Raw genomic sequence first — 17,861 nt, forward strand, 5'->3', positions numbered from 1 at the left:
ACCTTCATAACTGCCTGTCTTTCCAGTTTTTAAAAGAATGGACGTGTATTGCTGCCTTCACTGGTAAAAGTTTCAAATTGTCCTGCCCCCCACCCACCATTACTCTCTCCTTTATTTTCCTGCAAGGTTACGATACTTTATATTATCATCATTAGCCTTAACCCCATCATTAGCATCATCCTCCTTTTTTTGACCATACATAAGGCCATCCTGTTTCATCCTAATCACTTAGGGCCTAAACATTCAGTAGAGAATACTTCTGATGAGCTTGTTCCAGAAGGGCATTACCACCAGTTAAGTACAAACACCTGCTAAAATATTGGCAATTAGTACATAATTAGCTACTAATGTATTTCTAATCCGTTGCGGGCTGTAGATTTGTCTCCTTTTTTTTCTTGTGTCAACACCAAACCCAACCCCTCTCCCTTTTTTTAATGTTCACTGCCGTTATTGTTTTCCTCAGGTATTTATATCCCAAGAACATTGACTAAGTGCCCGAGTTCATCATATGCAAATGGCTTATTAATTACACATGCATTATGCCCGTTTCCCAAAGACATCAAAGGGCCTGCTAGTTTTCTTCAGATGGTCCCCGTCTGGAGCAAGCTTGTGTTACAAAAGCCTACGTGTGCACTTTGCAGCCAGGCACAATAATGACATCTTCAATTAAAAATGTACAAAGGAACCTCTCCTCTTTCCAATATTTGACAAACACCTCTGGTGCACTTTGCTTGTTTAGTTGCTGTAAATAGCAAATAAAGACATGAGCTTGGATTGCAAATCAATGTAATAATATTGTTTATACAGAAAATATTAAAGGAAATTGACGTTTTGGTTTTTGTTCCATAGGTGGACCTCTGGACTGCCTGACCACTGAAGTTGGACAATTAAACAGCCAAGTTACTCTGGGAAGGTAATTATTAATTTAAAACAATTCGAAATGTAGATTTACTCTTGACTACATCTTTAAAAATGGCAAATATTCAAAATCTATTCAATGAAACTCTTTTCTGGATGTTTTAATGGTTATTTTGATCTTGGTTTGTTAGCCTGAATGTCGTTTTTTTTTTTGCTTCATTCATTCGTCCCTGCTGACTCCTGCCTGTTAGCGAGCAGTATGGTGGACTTTGATTTATACACATCCTAATGTCTCACATTGATTAGCAATAGAGCTGTAATTAGACGCCAGCATTCAAGCTAGAAAGGATAGGAACAAAGAAAAAAAAGAGAAAGAAATGTTCAATTGTACCATCTTACTTGTCTCGAGGGTTCATTTGGGGGTGCTATCTGTGCTCTGTTTGCACTCACCATCCAACTCTGAATGGTTCGGCCTCCTGTGGGTCGACCTGATGAGGTTCTGCAAGCAAAAATATTACAGGTTTTGCTTTGCTGATAAAAAAAAAATAGTAAAAGAGCTTTTGGCTCTTTGCTCCTGTTTTTTTCTAACTTTATAGACATTATTTATCAAATGAAAATAAGAAAAATGGCTTTCATTTGACTCTTTTCTCCAGAAAGATTCATGTTTAAATTTTACATGGCCTGGAGGCTTTGTAAACAATAAATTAGTTTACCAGCCAATCACAGGGCACAAAAAGCTTTCACTAATTTGGAGTACATATACAATAACCTAAAATGATGCTTTTTAGGATGTGTGGGTGTTAAACAGGAGAAAACCAAAATATTTCCACTTGATAGAAAAGACATACTGGCCCCTCCACATGAAGCCACGAGGTGGGGCTACCTCTCCCCCAAATCAAGCCCAATTTATTGTTGTTGCAAGGATTTTGTGTGGTACAACCCAAACAATCATTTTTCATGAGAAGACCACACAGTCTGCAGTTGTCCTCATTACTAAAAAGGTACTATGCCCCCCCTCCAACTACAGCCTCCTCCCCTGAAGCTAACTTCATCAACACAGCAGACAAATCTATCTTAGCTGCTCTATTTATATTTCTGACTCACTGCCATGAAGATTTATTTTACACTTCTGTCAATCTGTCTCTCTAATGGCCAAAGACAGTCTTTTTGGTTAAGATTTTGTGAAGGAACAAAAAACACACACTTCTGAAGTGCCAAAGCAAAGAGAGCCATCGTTAAGATGGCCAACTCAGATGTCATGTAATTAAGATGATAGTGGGGGAAAAAACACATTTCACGGCTTATTAATGCGGGCTAATGACACTGAGATCAACTGGAAGATTTCTGCTAGTTATGTGGGGTTAATCTTCTCATTTTCACCAAAGCAGACCAGATAAAATCTCTCTACACACACGCAGGCATTTGGAATACCCTAGAGACAACATGCAGCAGCATCCCAACTTGATTAGTAAAAAGTTAAGTGGCAGCAAAAATAATTCTGCTGTGTGCTTGCCCTTTTGTCAACATGCAGGTATGGCCTGTTTGAGATTGGATGCAACAAAGTCAGTCAATGGCTCTAAGAATTATATCAGTATAATCTAAGGCAGTGGTTGGGAACCTTTTTGACAGAGAGAGCCATAAACTATTCATATTTTCAATTGTAATTCATTGAGAGCCATACTCATAATTTACTAGAAGTAAAAAATACATGAAAATGCATGCATTTTTATTCATTTCACTGCCTTTAAAGTAGAAAAGTCACAGAATTATGTTGACAAAATTGTTACTGGAAAGAATATACCACATTATTTGTGGTACATCACAATTAATATAACTTGAAACTGGATTTTAAAACCAAATACTAATACTGATTAACTCTCTCACTTTTCAATTGGGCACAATTGGTTAACTAGTTAATATCTGGGTGTGAGTAACAGAGTCTCTTTGATTTGTACCCTGAATCTTTAGTACGTTTTCTTTGGAAAAAAGAGGAATTGTGTTTTTGCTACACTGTAACTCATCAGGGACACATTACGGAAAATTGACTTTTTAATTGTTTGTATAAAAATAGTCCGGTCTCCGGAGTGCCAGCTTTTCCATCAAGGGTGAAATTAAACAATCAAGTAAAACTTTAGTGAATCTGCCTATTTTTTGATAATGTCTATTGTAATGAGGTTTCTAAATTTTGCCAAAATAGAGTCACAGGTGCTATAAATTTGATCTTCAAAAACAATAGTGACTTTTACACTAAGGTAAAGTGGCCCCACAGAGGCCCATTTGTACAAATCAGAAGATCCCACTGGCTACTCAAACACACACGTCATTGTTTCATTTGGATGGAGCTCACTGGAGTTTCCACCACATTACAAATGTATTATGTCCAACTAGGTTTACAATATCTCCCCTTGTTACAACCTCAATATTACGTTTTGCAGCTGTACTAAGTTGCTATTGCATCAAAATCTTTCTATCAGAAACCATCTTTCACTCTCAAGTTCAAACAATTAACCCTCAACATTTAAACCCAACCTGTATCTTTTTGTGACAGCCATTCCAACTGAAAAAAGAGTATGGATTCGACTAGTAAGGGTTGCCATTCTTCAACCGTGGGATTGGTTTTCACCTGGATGAAAACTGACACCTGCAATACACCATAGGCAACTAGAAAATGAGCAGTACTACTACTGCTTAAAAATTGTAAAATTCAAGTTCCCACAATGCCCGCAGGGCAAGTGGTTAATGTGTCGACCTCACAGTTCTGGGATTGAGGGTTCGATCCTAGGTTGGTCCTCACTGTGTGGAGTTTGCATAGTTGTTTGTCTCCTTCTGCCCTGCGATTGTCTGGTCACTGATTCAGGGTGTCTTCCACCTGATAGGCTGTAGCACCCCGCATGACTCTTGTGAGGATAAGCGATTCAGAAAATGAATGAATGAAGAAACTCCCACATTGCACCCCCTAGAGTGTATGGATTGGACACGGGGTTCCATGGACATCAAAAAAGAGTTAATGTCATGGCTCGTGATGACTTTATTATGAAGGCTCTGATCATTACATTGTCATTAGTTACCCCGGATGGCTGTGCCTCATTAATGTAACACAAACAACAGGAGTGGGGGGGTTTAATGGGGTGCTGTTTTAATGAGGGTCTGCATTTGCATACTGGCCTCCACCCCCACGTGCGGCCCCATCTCTCATTTATTAAAATAAATGGTGGACTGCTAAAGTCCACTCCCGGCTCCGCAACCCACGTTCCCATCACTGCACACAACACAATGCTCTCTCTCAGGAATTTTGAGAATTGGATTCTCATATGGCGGCCCAACATTTGTCATATTAGCACTCAAATAAACAACGCCTGTTGTTGTGGACGCCACAATCAAAATCATCTCATGTGGAAATTGGTGTCCATGTTGAAATTCAACCCGTGAAACAATGCCAACACTTAGAGAAGTTACGTTTAATGACATCTCCCATCAAGCCAAATATAAGTAAAACGGGAGAATGTTTGATTTTTCGAACTAGTTTGTTATCTTGATTGCAAGTAATTGTACAGGATGCCACCCGAGGCGAGGAAGTATCCCCCCCCCCCTCCCCCCTGCATTATTGAAAAGCTTTGATTTTGGTGAAGAAAAGATTGCTCTTTGATTGTGGGACAATTAAAAGGAAAGCTTACAGTTAAGAGTCGGATAATGAAGTCTGCTTAATATCCTTCCTCGATACTATGCAGTTCACACTTTTATCATCATGGCCCAAACTACTAGAGAGGTCAAGACATACACCCTTGAAGAAGTGCTTTGTCTACTCAATAAGGAGTGTGTTTCCTCAAGCCTAACGGTGTACATGCACCACTGATATCAATTCACTCAGGACCAACAGCAGACCCTCACTTATTCACTTCCTTGACTCGCTCCATCTTTCCTTCATGCTCAAATTGGCACTTGGTGCACGGGCGAGCAGAGCCTCCAGAGATGCGGCCCAGCTGTCAGCCGTCTAATCCAGTCCAAAATCCCAACGAGCGGGGTCTCCACGTGGAAGCGCATAGGCTCGTCTTCATACCTTTGGAGGCATTTTGAATAAATGCTGCTTTTGTCAGATGACTGCTTTGCCAGTCAAATACATATTGGTTATAAATCAAGTAATGATGCCTTAAAAAACTGGGAAATCCATCTCAAGTATGGAGAGAACATCCCCAAAAGAGCTGAGATTTGTACCCAGAACCATATAACTGTTGCACTAAAGTCTAAATGCAACTGGAACATTACATTAGCAGGCCACCCGAATGAAATGGATTGGCCACTGAGTTAATGTTGGTCGTTATGGAGGTCTACGTACAAGCATTGTGATGTTGTTTAGCCGACATTAAATTTTTTGCTTTTAGTTTTGGGTCCTCCAATGTGAACAATGCACATTGTGTCTCTTTCAGCACTTGTGAGCGTTAGCATTGTTGCCACGGAAACCAGAGTACATTGACCAATTCTTTTATGCAATTTAAATACAATAATATGGACATTAGGTTTTCTTTAATCATCTGACCTGGATAAAAAAAAAATCATGTGCCATTAATATGCTGAAATATGTATTTATTTTAATGAATCTGATGACCCAAATGTTTTTTTTTTTTTTAATTATAAATGTATTTTGTCTGGTTCCGGTATGCTAGGGGCATAGACGTGGGCATGCATGTTTTTTTTTTTCTTCCTCTCTTTATCCTCGTCTTTTGTGCATTTCCCTACGGCATATCAGTATTCCCAGAGTTGTGTTTGATGTGTTTGAAGCCACGTTGGCATACCTTGGAACATGACAGTTAACATGGGAGAAGCTCTAGCTCCTCTGTGGAGCAGCCATTCCCGTCACCCCTTTACAAGTGTGTGACGGGTGTACAATCCAAGCCCGTTGGGCCGCGTGTCCCCTGAGAATCGTCTTCTCTCTATTCTTCTTTCTCTGTCAGAGCTGTGCTGACTCCCTGGAAAGACAAAAGCAGGAAAGTCAACATCGGATGCAAAACACTAGGTTGTGAGCGCTTATGGCACCCGCTTAACTGCTTATCTGACCTAGCAACAATACATGTGCGGTAGATATCTTATTCGAATGTTTTCCCTGCATTTCATTCCCTGGAAAATCACTAGTGTCTGTTTCTTGCATGCATCCCCGGGGAAATTAAGAGGCGCACTATGTATCTCTGGAGGAATCCTACCAAGAATGAGAATAAAAGCGGTAGTATGAAAGAGCAGTGTTGGCGTGAGCGAGTTATTGGTCTAGAAAAGGGATTGCTGACACATCAAACTGCATGGTGGCTGTTGAACAAGACACAAACTACCACCATTTACACCTGACATCGAGCTATTCAACAGAAAGTACGAGTACTTTCACCTGTAAGACAGCTTTATGTCAGAAAGGATTTGATGGCACCACATGACCAAATAAAAAAACACTTTGAATGTCTAGAAACGGTTCCTATGTGAAGTTATTTGTATTAAGAATAAGGGTGGGCGATATTGCAAAAATAACACCACTAACTGTTGACATTTTCTGTTTCAGGTTATATTCAATGATGCTACTGGTGAAGAAACATTTATTGTCTGAGGTAAGAAAAATAATTGTAGATTATCGCTCTCACTTGTAAATAAAATGTTGTGTCAGGTATTTGACACATTTTTTTCATATCCAACACCTTAAAAAGCAAACAAAAATTCAAATTGATGAGTTTTTATCTTTGAAAATCGTATTGATCCCAAAAGTGTCTCAATATTTTTGTGCCATCACATAAAACTGCTCAGAAAAAAAATGGTAGTCACACTAACTGTTTGCTCTGATTAGACAAAGTAGCACATAAAACTGCTCAGAAAAAAAATGGTAGTCACACTAACTGTTTGCTCTGATTGGACAAAGTAGTTGTGCATGTAGAGTAAATGTTTTATAATTATATTTATTCAAATTAAATATACACCAGTACTAGATCGATGCTACAAGCAGATAAACTCCATTAGTAAATAACAAATCCATTATTTCGGTGTCTGTTAGATTGAACTGTGTGTTGTTACTTCCAAAGAATGCCAGGAAGTTAACAGCGATTTCATAGGAGTACGAGTCGGTTGGTTCAATGAGGTCAGGTTGACAGTGAAGAACAGATGAGGTGGGGCTCAGAGTGTTTTGTGGCAGAGGGCGGGGTTGAAACTAGGCCAGTGTCCAGACTCGGAGCACCAAAGGCCCCTCTTGTCCCCGGATGCTCCGTGTCAGCCCTCTGACAGGACTTCATGTGGGACCTCAACACAGAGTTTTCCAGCAGCAGACGCTCCTCTTAAGAATACCCCTCCTTCCTTCATTTCCTCCCCCCTCCTCAGCAGTCAGAGTTTTGAGGAGGAATGCTCTCGTTACAATAAGGAGGTCACATGGCATGGGACCTGAGGCTTTTGAGTGCCGCCTCCTCTTCCTCGATTCTCTCAAGACTTCCTGCAAGTGTGTGGTGTGTGTGTGTGTGTGTTTGCTGTTTTTCCCCTGCAAGTCGAGGTGTGGTAAACACAAATGTTGACACTATATTGTTAAATCCTACTGTGGAAGAGAACTAAGTTGTCAGACTCCATCAAGCAAGCAAGTTACTCAACATTAAAGGCTTGTTAGAGATATAAAACCTCCAAATGGGGAGAGTCCCTGGTGAGTCAAAGCGCTGAAAACATCCTTAAACTAAACAACCTTCCAGTGGGAGCACTTCTTCTGGGAGCAAAGATGTTTAATTATCTCTGATTGTTTAATTCGCAGGAGGAAATTCTTTCACTCCCATTTGTTTGACTTAAAAAGCTTGTGGTATGTCTTTAGTGAAATTCCTTGAAAATAAGGTGTCGTATTTATGGACATTGCAAATTGCAGTATGAAGGAAAACGTATTAGAGTGCATTGAAAGCAGAACAAATAACACTTTAAGAATGATATTATGGAAATGAATTTTATTAGTAGTGTGAATTTGTTCTTGATGAATTCATGCATTCATGAATTCAAATGTTCTCATTGTATTAGTTTGTTGTCATAGCAGAAATAGTCTTTTATATCCCCACAGAAAAATGCATTTAAACTGAAATAGCTTCCCTTCTCAAAACGTGTATTTTTATAATTTATTTGTCCTCTCACTATGTTTTATGATTCCTAATTTCTCCTAATGAACACGATGTAATTTTACAGCTATTTGCGACCCATTCATCACCTAGTCCTAACTCCTGGCAAACACCTTCTGTATCTACCTATGATGCTAACTAGGCCAACATTTTCCCCGTGTGAATATGTATTTTTGAACAAAATTAAGTGATAAATCATCATTATTTAATGATCCCGCGCATCACTTTCAGGCACAAGATGCGACAACAGCTGTGCACGATGCCAATGGGCTTGTTCCCCTTAACTTTCTCTTTGGTGACCCCTCATTTGTACCCTTTTCTGGTGCTGTCTACCCTCAAGCTCACCTTTTCTACCTGCTTCTTTTCTCCTAGGTGACACTCAAAGCTGGCGCACGTCCCACTGTCTAATGAAGGTGTGTGTGTGGGCGGTGTTTAGGGAGGTGAGACCTTCTGTGAAACACACTAATCAGCTCCCAACCAAGAAGGCCCAAGCCGGACAGGTGAGTGGAAGCACATGGTGCGACCTCTTTAGTTTAAGGCTCATTCTTTACATCCCAATTGAACCAAATCATTCCTGCTTATGTGGGGTGGTGGGCGGCAGATGCAGATGCAGCATCAAGGGAGCACCCTCGTACTGTGCCACTCGCCAGCCTCGTGTGTGTTAACCTTTTCTTTTAATTAACGCTATTTCGACTCCAGGCTCCAGCCACCGTAGTCTAGAGAGAGGTTCTGCGGGTTTATGCAACTGTCAGGGACGTGCAGGGGGCAGTCATGGGGGAGCTGCCTAGCCAGTGGGCTGGTGGGAGCGAAAAAGGTGAGGAGGGATGGGGAGGTGTTACGATGAATAATGTGTATACGCCGTCGCCCGGGAGTGAGAGTCAGCCCTAATCCTTCCGGGCCTGTGTTATCCAACATGCCTTCACGGAAGCATTCAGCACAGCTGCCACTTTTCCAGGGATAATGTGCCTGAGTAAATTGGACCTGGTAAAGGAGGAGAAGATGGTTGCTCTCATTTGCACTACATCTCATTTCTCTAAGGAACAGCTTTTTATTTGGAGGCTTAAACTACCTAAATCTCACTTTTACAAATGGAAAAATATCTCAATAAAAAATCCCAATAAATTGTGGAAATAAAATATATATTATTGGGAGAGAAAAGTTACTTTATCATCAGACTACTTTTACATAAGAGGATTTGTGAGAGAAAGGTTAAAAGAAATCTGCGTCACAGCGAATATGACTTAAAAAATGATTTATATAGATTTCCTAATATAATATAGAAGTACATTTATATGATGGGAAAATTACTATGCTCTATTTGATCAATTCAGGGGGATTTTATATTGATTAAGCCCTGGTAGGCCTATATATAGTGTGCACATGGATATTTGATTTAGAAAAAAAATACTATTGTAAATGATGCTGTCTTATCAATCTTATTTGTATTATTCAAGTACTGAATGATACAGTTCTAATTTGTTTCATTTAGTATTTTAACAAATACAACATTCTCATTCAAAAGAGAGTAATGCAAACTACAGGATGTACACTGCCTTGTTACCACAGTTAACAGTCTCCAGCACCACCGTAGCCTTTGTGAGGATAGGTGTTACAGAAAATGACTGAACAAAGGAATAAAGCAAAAATAATTTAAGTATTTAATTTCCTGAGAAGAGATTTATTTCCCAAATATTTTACTTGACTTTGCCAAGAGATTTACTGTTTAACTGTTTTTAATGACCATGTTGGCCTGTGGTATCGCCCCCATGGGGGATTCTGTCTTCCTTGGCATGTGGCATTTTGCTGTTGAGGTCAAAGCCATTTCAGAAAAGGACATAAAAACCAGCAGAATGATTTTTGATCACAGATAAATCCTTTTCAATGTGGTGAAGCAGCATGCCGTGTGACAACCGTGCACCTTTGCATGTTAGATTCCAAACTTGTCAAAAACGGAACTGTTGTGATGTAGTCCTCATGAGAATTGTAAACTAATGAACTCCATTATGATTTTCATTGATGTTTGCGTGCAAGATCGTATAAAAACAATTAAAGGTCATGTTATGGAAAATTGATTCTTATAAGAGTGGTTTACAGGCATGTTTGTTTACGATGTCTTTACCCTCTTTGCGGTGATTTTTCAAAGGACCAACATGGTCTTCCCTTGAGGGTGACTTTTTCGGCATGATAGGAGAAAATAAATATAGCTCATTCTAGAACAGCTAGGTGCCTAAATGGGTGTCCTTCCAGATAAGAACATCTATTATGGTACAATATGTTCTGAAGGGGTAGCCTGGTAGAGAAGTAGGTGGCCACACAGGTCTAGGGATCGATCCGAGGTTTGTCGTCTTTGGGTACTAAGGTTTTCTCCCACATTCGAAAAACATGCCTGGTAGGCTGGTTGAACACTCTAAATCGCCTGAAGGGTTTTCCGTCTCCTTGTGCCCTGTGATTGGCTGGCCAACAATTAATTCATGCCCATAGTTTGCTGTGATAGACTCCAGCACACACCGTGACCATTGCGAGGTTCAGCATTTCAGGAAATGAATGGATGAGTGTTCTGTTCGTATAGTTTGGCCAGTAGTTTGTGAATGACCTGATTGGTCCTCAAATTTCAGGATGGTTTTTAGTGAATTCTCACGGCATTGCACTTAAACTGGGAACACTTAAGACTAATGCCGGTCTTAAACCAAGAGACAAACTGTCTGGTCCACTAAGATCACAGTAACTGATACCATGAGAGTGATACATACTAATCTCCCCACTAACTTGGGGTTTTATGGTTCTTATATATTGTTGGTTTAAACCAAAACAACTTTTTACACTATGTTTTCAGGTTGCCGCGCAGTAAGGTGACCATACGAGAGTGCGGACAGTATCTCCTGACCTGTGTTTTATGATGAAGTAAGTAAACGGGGACCGTTGCCAGGAACTTCCCCTCACGAAGACCCAGAGCAAGGGCACCGTCTCCCCAGCCCCATAGATCAGCCAGCCCTGAATGTCAAAGCGCACAGCAGCCACCACAGTGCCAGGAGTCCCCCTCTCTCGCCGCCTTTCTGGCCCGTGATCTGCTGTCTAGTGACACCACTGCGCTAATGACCCGGTCTGGGAGTTGCTCGCCGGGCTCCTTGGCTTGGCAAGATGGAAGTTGTGGATAACTGACTGGAAGGTCACTCTCCAGGAGGACCATTCACTACATAATACAGCTACCGGTTAAAGACTTAGAATTTCTAAGGACCGAGGGCATTTTTTTTTACTGACAGTTGATGTGGATCCATTCAAGTTCGGTCAACATAAACGGTAAATGCAAATACTACATTAATTTCTTCTGCCTTCATAAAACATGAGGTAATATGCAAAGGCTGATCGTATTATCCAGATGAAGGAACATTGTCGAAACATTTTTGAATAATAAAAATGATAAAAATAAAAAAGTTTTGTGCAATTTAGGAGTTTTCCAGAGGATCTACGCCAGGTTCACATGGAGCAAGTCAAGAGAAGTGATGCCACATTACCAGGTGTCCAAATATGTATGTACCCCCGTACATTACCTTACTTAGTGTTTATTTATTTATTCTTAGATGAGTAGTAACAAAGGCAAGATATGTCTCCTATATATTTCAGTTCAAATTAAAATTGTTCCACATTGGGTGCTTCATTATACCTTTCCTCATTTATAGCAAAAAAAAAGTTCATAGGAGTGTACCGATTGACCATTAAAAAACAAAAACAAAAGAAGACAATAATCTTGCACAGGACTAGACATTTGGTTTTTGTGATCCTGTATTTTATTGCCTAATAATTTGGATGAAAACAAAGTTGGAAAGCTGCTTGCCAACTTGTAATGTTATGTTTCTTTGTTTTCATCAGTTCACTATGAGACGAGGCCTCACAGTGCAGCACACTCAGTCACTTACTATTGTAGCTGTTTTTCTTTTCTGCACAGCCTCTGGAGTTTGGCTTGTTAGAAGAGAGTGTAAAGTCCCCAGGGGGTGCTCCCTCTGCTGATGGGAGCACTGCTTCGACCTCACTCATGCCCGGTGTGGGTGGCGTTCCGATGGGGGAAGCGCATGCACAATGGAGAGCTGGACCGGAGACGGTGATGTGTCTGGTGGGCTCTCATAGGACGCAGCCTTATTCTCGGGGTCATGCGTTCCGGCAATGTCTGTAATTACAAGCGAGGAGGAGAAGGAAGGGAAAAAAAAGTTGAATATTTCGCCTTTCTTGAAATGAATGTGTTCTGCTCCTCAAGGGAGGCGTGCGCATCTCAGAGTTCTGCGAGCTAGATGGGTTTTAATGAGGCAAGTCAAAATGTGTATGTATATGTGTGCGTGTGTGCATGTTTGTGTGTATTTGGTGCACAAGCATGTCTATATATACAGTATGCCCTCTTCTCTAACAAGCATAATTGACCGACTGCATTTTTAACACTGCGTTTACAACCAAATTCTTCAAAATAGCCTTCAGTGTTTTTTTTTGTTTTTTTTGGCAGAAGTCACTATGATTCCAACTTATTTAAAAGAGTTTTCTTCATGCTTTGTTGTACTTTTTTTTTTGCAGCCAAACGTACAGAAGATGAAGAGGCCACAGGTCACGGTGAAGCCTCCAGTTGAGGGCAGAGGCGGAGGGGAGAAGCTCATTCCTGCTGTGAGTTGAAGCTGACATGTTGCAGCACTCATACAGACACACACACACTGAAAACATGTGCAAAGGCTTCAATTTTATTGAATCACAGAGATGTTTGGTGAAACTGTTTCTATTTTTTTCTCCCCCCATTTCGGTAATGATTATCCACACTTGAGCACAAAGGTGCTTTGTCATATCATTACTATAAGTGGAATTTTGCTCATTATTAGAGTTTGCAGTGTCACACCTTATTCAACATATTATTGACAACATAACACAGCTATTCACAAGACTTTTAAAAAGAGGAGTAGCAAAAAAATGTTTGCTAAAGTCCTCAAGGTGCTGCATCCTATCATATTGACAGAATAAGTGGAGGAAAAGGTGCGTCAACAATGGTGATAACTGCCAATGCGGATGACTTACTCCTGTAGCCAATTGGATCTGTCCTTTTTATTCTTCAAGGTTCACAGAATATATTAAATGGTGTAAATGTTTTATTTGGTCTGATTTGCACTCGCTTCAGCCGTAATAAAATCTTTGCTCCTTTGGGTCTGTATGACTGTATTTTACTCCCCCCTGGTGGTCAAGGTGACCCCCCCCACCCCCCTCAGGCCTAAACAAAAATATACTTAATTTCCTAGCAAATTTCTAAAGCCAATCGCTAAGGGAAATGCCTTGTCAGACATTTTTTTTGAGTATCATGAGCTATATTTCTTACATCAAGGGAAATAAACAATTGTGGTTAAGGGAGTATAGTTCAACTTAGAGACTGAATGTGAGTCAAGTCAAGCCTCTTCCCAGTTATTTTGTCACTAATGAAAGTAGCAAAGAGCCCTGGAGGATGTTTGTTTGTGTTTTAGAGAGCCCTGAAAGCAGGGAGGAGGGAAACTAGGTGGTAAAAACTTTGGGAGAGATGCCTGACAGTGCACTGAGACAGAAAGGGGGGACTTTGAGGGAAGGCATTGTTGGATTGAAGCGTTAAGGCGGCTGAGACCTCCTGACAGATTCCCAACGCAGACAAATAGACCTTTCATATATGCGTGTTTACCAAGTTTACTGTAGTTTGGGAGGCCTTTGAAGGGAGCAAAGTACCTCACGTCAATCCCTGTCACACTTTGTCGTATTGATCTTTCGTGTGGCAATGTGTGGGTGGGGTGTGTGTATGTTTTTTTTTTGGGGGGGGGGACTCCTTTAAGAAGCAAGGGTGGAGATTAAAGGATGAAAAAGTGAATATGTAAAATACTTGTTGGTGTATGTAGGTCATAAATTTAATGCTAAAATTAAGCGGGTTACAAATATTAATTCATTCATACTGCTTGTCTTCACAAGGGTCGCAGGGGCGCTGGATCCTATGTGAGCCAACTGTGGGCAGGAGGATGGGGGCATGCTGAATTAGTTGCCAGCCAATCGCAGAGCACAATAAGAAGAACAACCAGTCTTGTGTACACTAGAGCAGGGGTGCGCAAAATATTCCACAAAGGGCCGCAGTGGCTGCAGGTTTGCATTCCAATCCATAAAGAGGACACCTTTTCACCAATCTGTATTCCTACAAGTGCAATTAGTGGCTTGCAGTCAGGTGCTTTTTGTTTTCTGCAGAAATCTTATTGGTTAAAATGTCGGTGATGGATCGGTTGGAACAAAAACCTGCAATAACAATGGCCCCCGAAGACCGGTTTGCCCACCCATTTTTGGGAGGTGGTAGAAAACCGGAATACCAGGGGAAAAACCACATAGGCACGAGACCATCCATCTATCCATCCATCCATCCTTCCATCCATCTATCCATCTATCATCTATCCATCTATCCATCTATCCATCTATCCATCTATCCATCTATCCATCTATCCATCTATCCATCTATCCATTTATCCATCTATCCATCTATCCATCTATCCAGCTATCCATCTATCCATCCATCCATCCATCCATCTACCCATCCATCCATCCACACATCTATTCATCTATCCATCTATCTGCTTTATCAATCCACTCATTTAAGGAAAAAATTAGAAACCACACTAAAATAAAGTGACATATTTGTGTGTGCTAATACTGCACATTTAAAGCCACACGTTGATGTAAAAAAAAACATTATACCGTATGCATGCTAGACGTTAACAGCGCCTTTCTTCTTCCACCAGAAGGGGGACCAGTCCGTCTGCCGTACATGCTGATAGACGTACGGAGTGGCCGTCTGCGAGCTGCAGGAAGAAGCACCGCCATCCCTTCCTGACTTTATCCACCATCCATCCATCCAGCCAGCCAACCAGCCAGCCGGGCAGGCCCACTTTCCGGTGGCTGGGAGTTCTACTCCTGATCCGGAGAGCGATCCGAATCCAGGCGTCCACATCTTGCAGCACACCCTCGGATTTTAATCATGCCTCTCTGTCTGTGTGTGAGTGCAGGCAGGCTGACAATGATTTCCTCAGTGATTACGTACAGAGCGAGTCCCTGCGGGGTAGGGGCCCCCTCTGGAGCCATCCTGATGGCTTTGGGGGCCTTGCTTCCATTTTCCATTATTATGTGGACTACCGGAGCGACAGCGCAGTCCAAGACCTTGCAGGTTTGTGATGAGGAGGGAGCTTCCATCTTCTCTCTGCTTCTTCATCCTCCTTTTAAGAGCAATTTAGACGTCGGCTCGGAGCACATCCGCGCACCTAATTCTACATTAGCTCTACTCCTCTGACGCGCGACTACTTTTCGCCTGCTTAGCTGGATTTCTACCCAAAAAGTATCATTTGCTCGTTTTTTCTCCCCTTTTTTTTCGAGAAGCTCGGTTTTTTTTGACGCACCTTATTTCTTTTGCACTCTGACGCGCACGAAAGGGGTTTTGCCCACCACCTCAAATGATGGTGACGGTGGGCAAGAATAAAGCAAATATTGCTCTTTTTCATTTCCCGAGCGTGCACACGCGTGACATTTTCACGAGGAATGGCAACGCGTGACGGCATCGCCACGGCAATCGGCGACACTAGAGCCACATTCTCGCATTTTTACCGAGGAAATTGGACCTTTTAAAAACAAAAACAAGAAAAAAAACACGTCTGTCTACCTGCTCATCACAAAACAAGATTATAATATTTAGACTAGTTCGACGTCGTTTAGTCTTGCGCGCACGGGGATGGTAGCGAGACAGTCGCGCTCGAACCTCGCACGCGCATTTCGGGACGGTTTTGGCCACTGAGCCCCTTTTACGCACATTGTCAACTTCAGCATTTTGTGTAGGATCATGTCGCGCCGCAAGCAAGCGAAGCCAAGATCCCTCAAAGGTAAGCTGGCTCTTCAAATAATTTATTTTAAAATATCTATTTTTTAAATCGCATTGAACAAACGCCAGGCAAAACAAAACAGACATAAAAACGATTTGAATGTATTTTTACCGGCATTTATGCTGGGTGGTAGGTTTTTTTTCTTATTCTTTTTTTGGTGTGTATGGAAAAATCATTTCAGATCGGTTCGTTGAGGGCGGATTCGGGTTTTGTGAGTGTTTTGTACATACGAACATCTGGATCAGTCCTCAACTTTTAAGTAAAGGAATGGCGTGCACGGTTGTCACGTGACTAAAAGGCAAAGTAAAGCAGGGATGGGAGATGCGTCTGTTTTATCTATTATATATTTTGTTGTGAGATGAAAAGTTCACAGAATAACTTTTAGCATGACACTTTTTTTGCATGTTTATGTGTTGGAAATGGGATGATTTATTGGGGTAGTAGGTGGTTATTCCAGTTCATTCAACTGGATGTAATTGTATTCTACAGTAACGTAATCCTTAATGTTTTGAGCGTCGAATCGTCATAGCCGTCCCCATCTTTTCCACTTCCTTCTTCTCGGAAGACTTCACCAGAAACGTATGCGCAGCCATTTTTGAAATCAATAACTCGGTGAGCGTATTTGGATTCTTCGACGTCCTGTTTTTGTTTTGTTCATCACTCGTGTTGAATGCAGCTTCTTTGACGCTACAAGTGTGAGCTGCACATCTGTTCTTGACAGAGAGAGAAAGAGAGAGAGAGACATAAAGTGAGAGAGCGAGAGAGACTGAATCAGTATGCAGGTGAAGCCTGTTTGTTTTGTTGTCGCAAAGAGAAATCGACATAACATTGATGTCTTTGTGCAGATCGACTATTGCCGAAAGACAGTGTAGATATTTCCTTTTCAATATATATATTTTTGGAGTGGGGGAGCCAGATGTTATTTACTGCTCTTTGTCTGTCGCTCCTAAGGGAAGAAAGGGGCTCCATTTATACAGATGTCCATAATAACTTTCCTTGTCAATCTGTCTGCCTGGCTATTGTTAAAGAGAGGAAACGTCGTCAACCTCCATGTTCAACAGCAGGAGTACGCTGTCATTTGTAGTTTGAAGATTGTACGTATAATATTCTATTTGTATATAGCAGGGGTAGAGAACCTTTTTTGAGCCATAAACAATTCCTATTTTCAAATTTTATTCCTTAAGAAACATACTCTAAGAGTTTTTTTTAAAGATGAAGATAATTAACAGTAAAAATGTGAAAATTTGATGTGATTTTTCTTTTGTTGGGTCATTTTACCACTTTTAAAGTACAATTATTTTGACAACACTGTTACTTAGTTGCTAATCAATGAAAATATGCATCCAGACGTTCTTATTGGTGCATTCAGGATTCGGCTCTGTCACAAAGCGGTTTAAATACATATTTTACCTCACAAGTTAGTGAAAAGCCACATGCACCCACCAGAAGAGCCACATATGGCTCCCGAGCCATAGGTTCCCTACCCCTGGTATATAGAGATTCCTCTGAGAAGGTGAGATGGCTGTCAAGTTGCCTTCTATTATTTAACTAACTCATTTACTGCCATTGATGGTGACAAAGTTTTAATCCAGGCCTGCTCGCAATGGATCTGGTGAAGTTAAGAAAGTCTAAATCTGGTTTTGAGGGAAAAAAAGGTGGACATTTGCAGCGACATTTTCAAAACAGAGCCACTTGTAACTCAGACCGTTGTGATTCCATGTTGTTCTCATGAGCGAGTGGTCGAAAAGTAACAAACGACGACTGCCACGTCGTCTGTCCCGCCAGCACAATTCCTGAATCAAAAACATGAGCCAGCGTGGATGTTTTCATTCGAAGCACAGACCGCACACTCAAGGCCCTCGGCACTGACGTGTTTATTGGCCGACGAGCCCGCTTTCCACATTTGGCCATGTGCATATATAAATATATTTTCCGCGCCATTTGCTGGACGACTGCTGCAATCGGTGCCGTGTCACGTCGACCCTAAATATTTCATGTTGTAGAG

The 17,861-nt window shown here is 41.2% G+C and overlaps 1 protein-coding gene across 3 annotated transcripts in view; it reads left to right on the forward strand.

The window, feature by feature from the left end:
* Positions 1-14,830: 14,830 nt before the first annotated feature.
* Positions 14,831-17,861, forward strand: part of znf521 (zinc finger protein 521) — a 98,625-nt gene continuing 95,594 nt past the window's right edge. For 2 of the 3 annotated variants that reach the window (XM_077724457.1, XM_077724458.1), the window contains exon 1: positions 14,831-15,150. Coding sequence is in view for 1 of the 3 variants with exons in the window: in XM_077724456.1 (XP_077580582.1) it covers positions 15,817-15,856 (40 nt within the window). In the remaining 2 variants the exon portion in view is untranslated. Of the gene's footprint in view, positions 15,151-15,812; positions 15,857-17,861 lie in introns of all 3 variants that reach the window. The other variant, XM_077724456.1, reaches the window with a different exon arrangement.

The sequence above is a fragment of the Stigmatopora nigra genome, chromosome 9 (genome assembly GCF_051989575.1).
Source record: "Stigmatopora nigra isolate UIUO_SnigA chromosome 9, RoL_Snig_1.1, whole genome shotgun sequence".
NCBI classification, from domain to species: Eukaryota; Metazoa; Chordata; class Actinopteri; order Syngnathiformes; family Syngnathidae; genus Stigmatopora; species Stigmatopora nigra.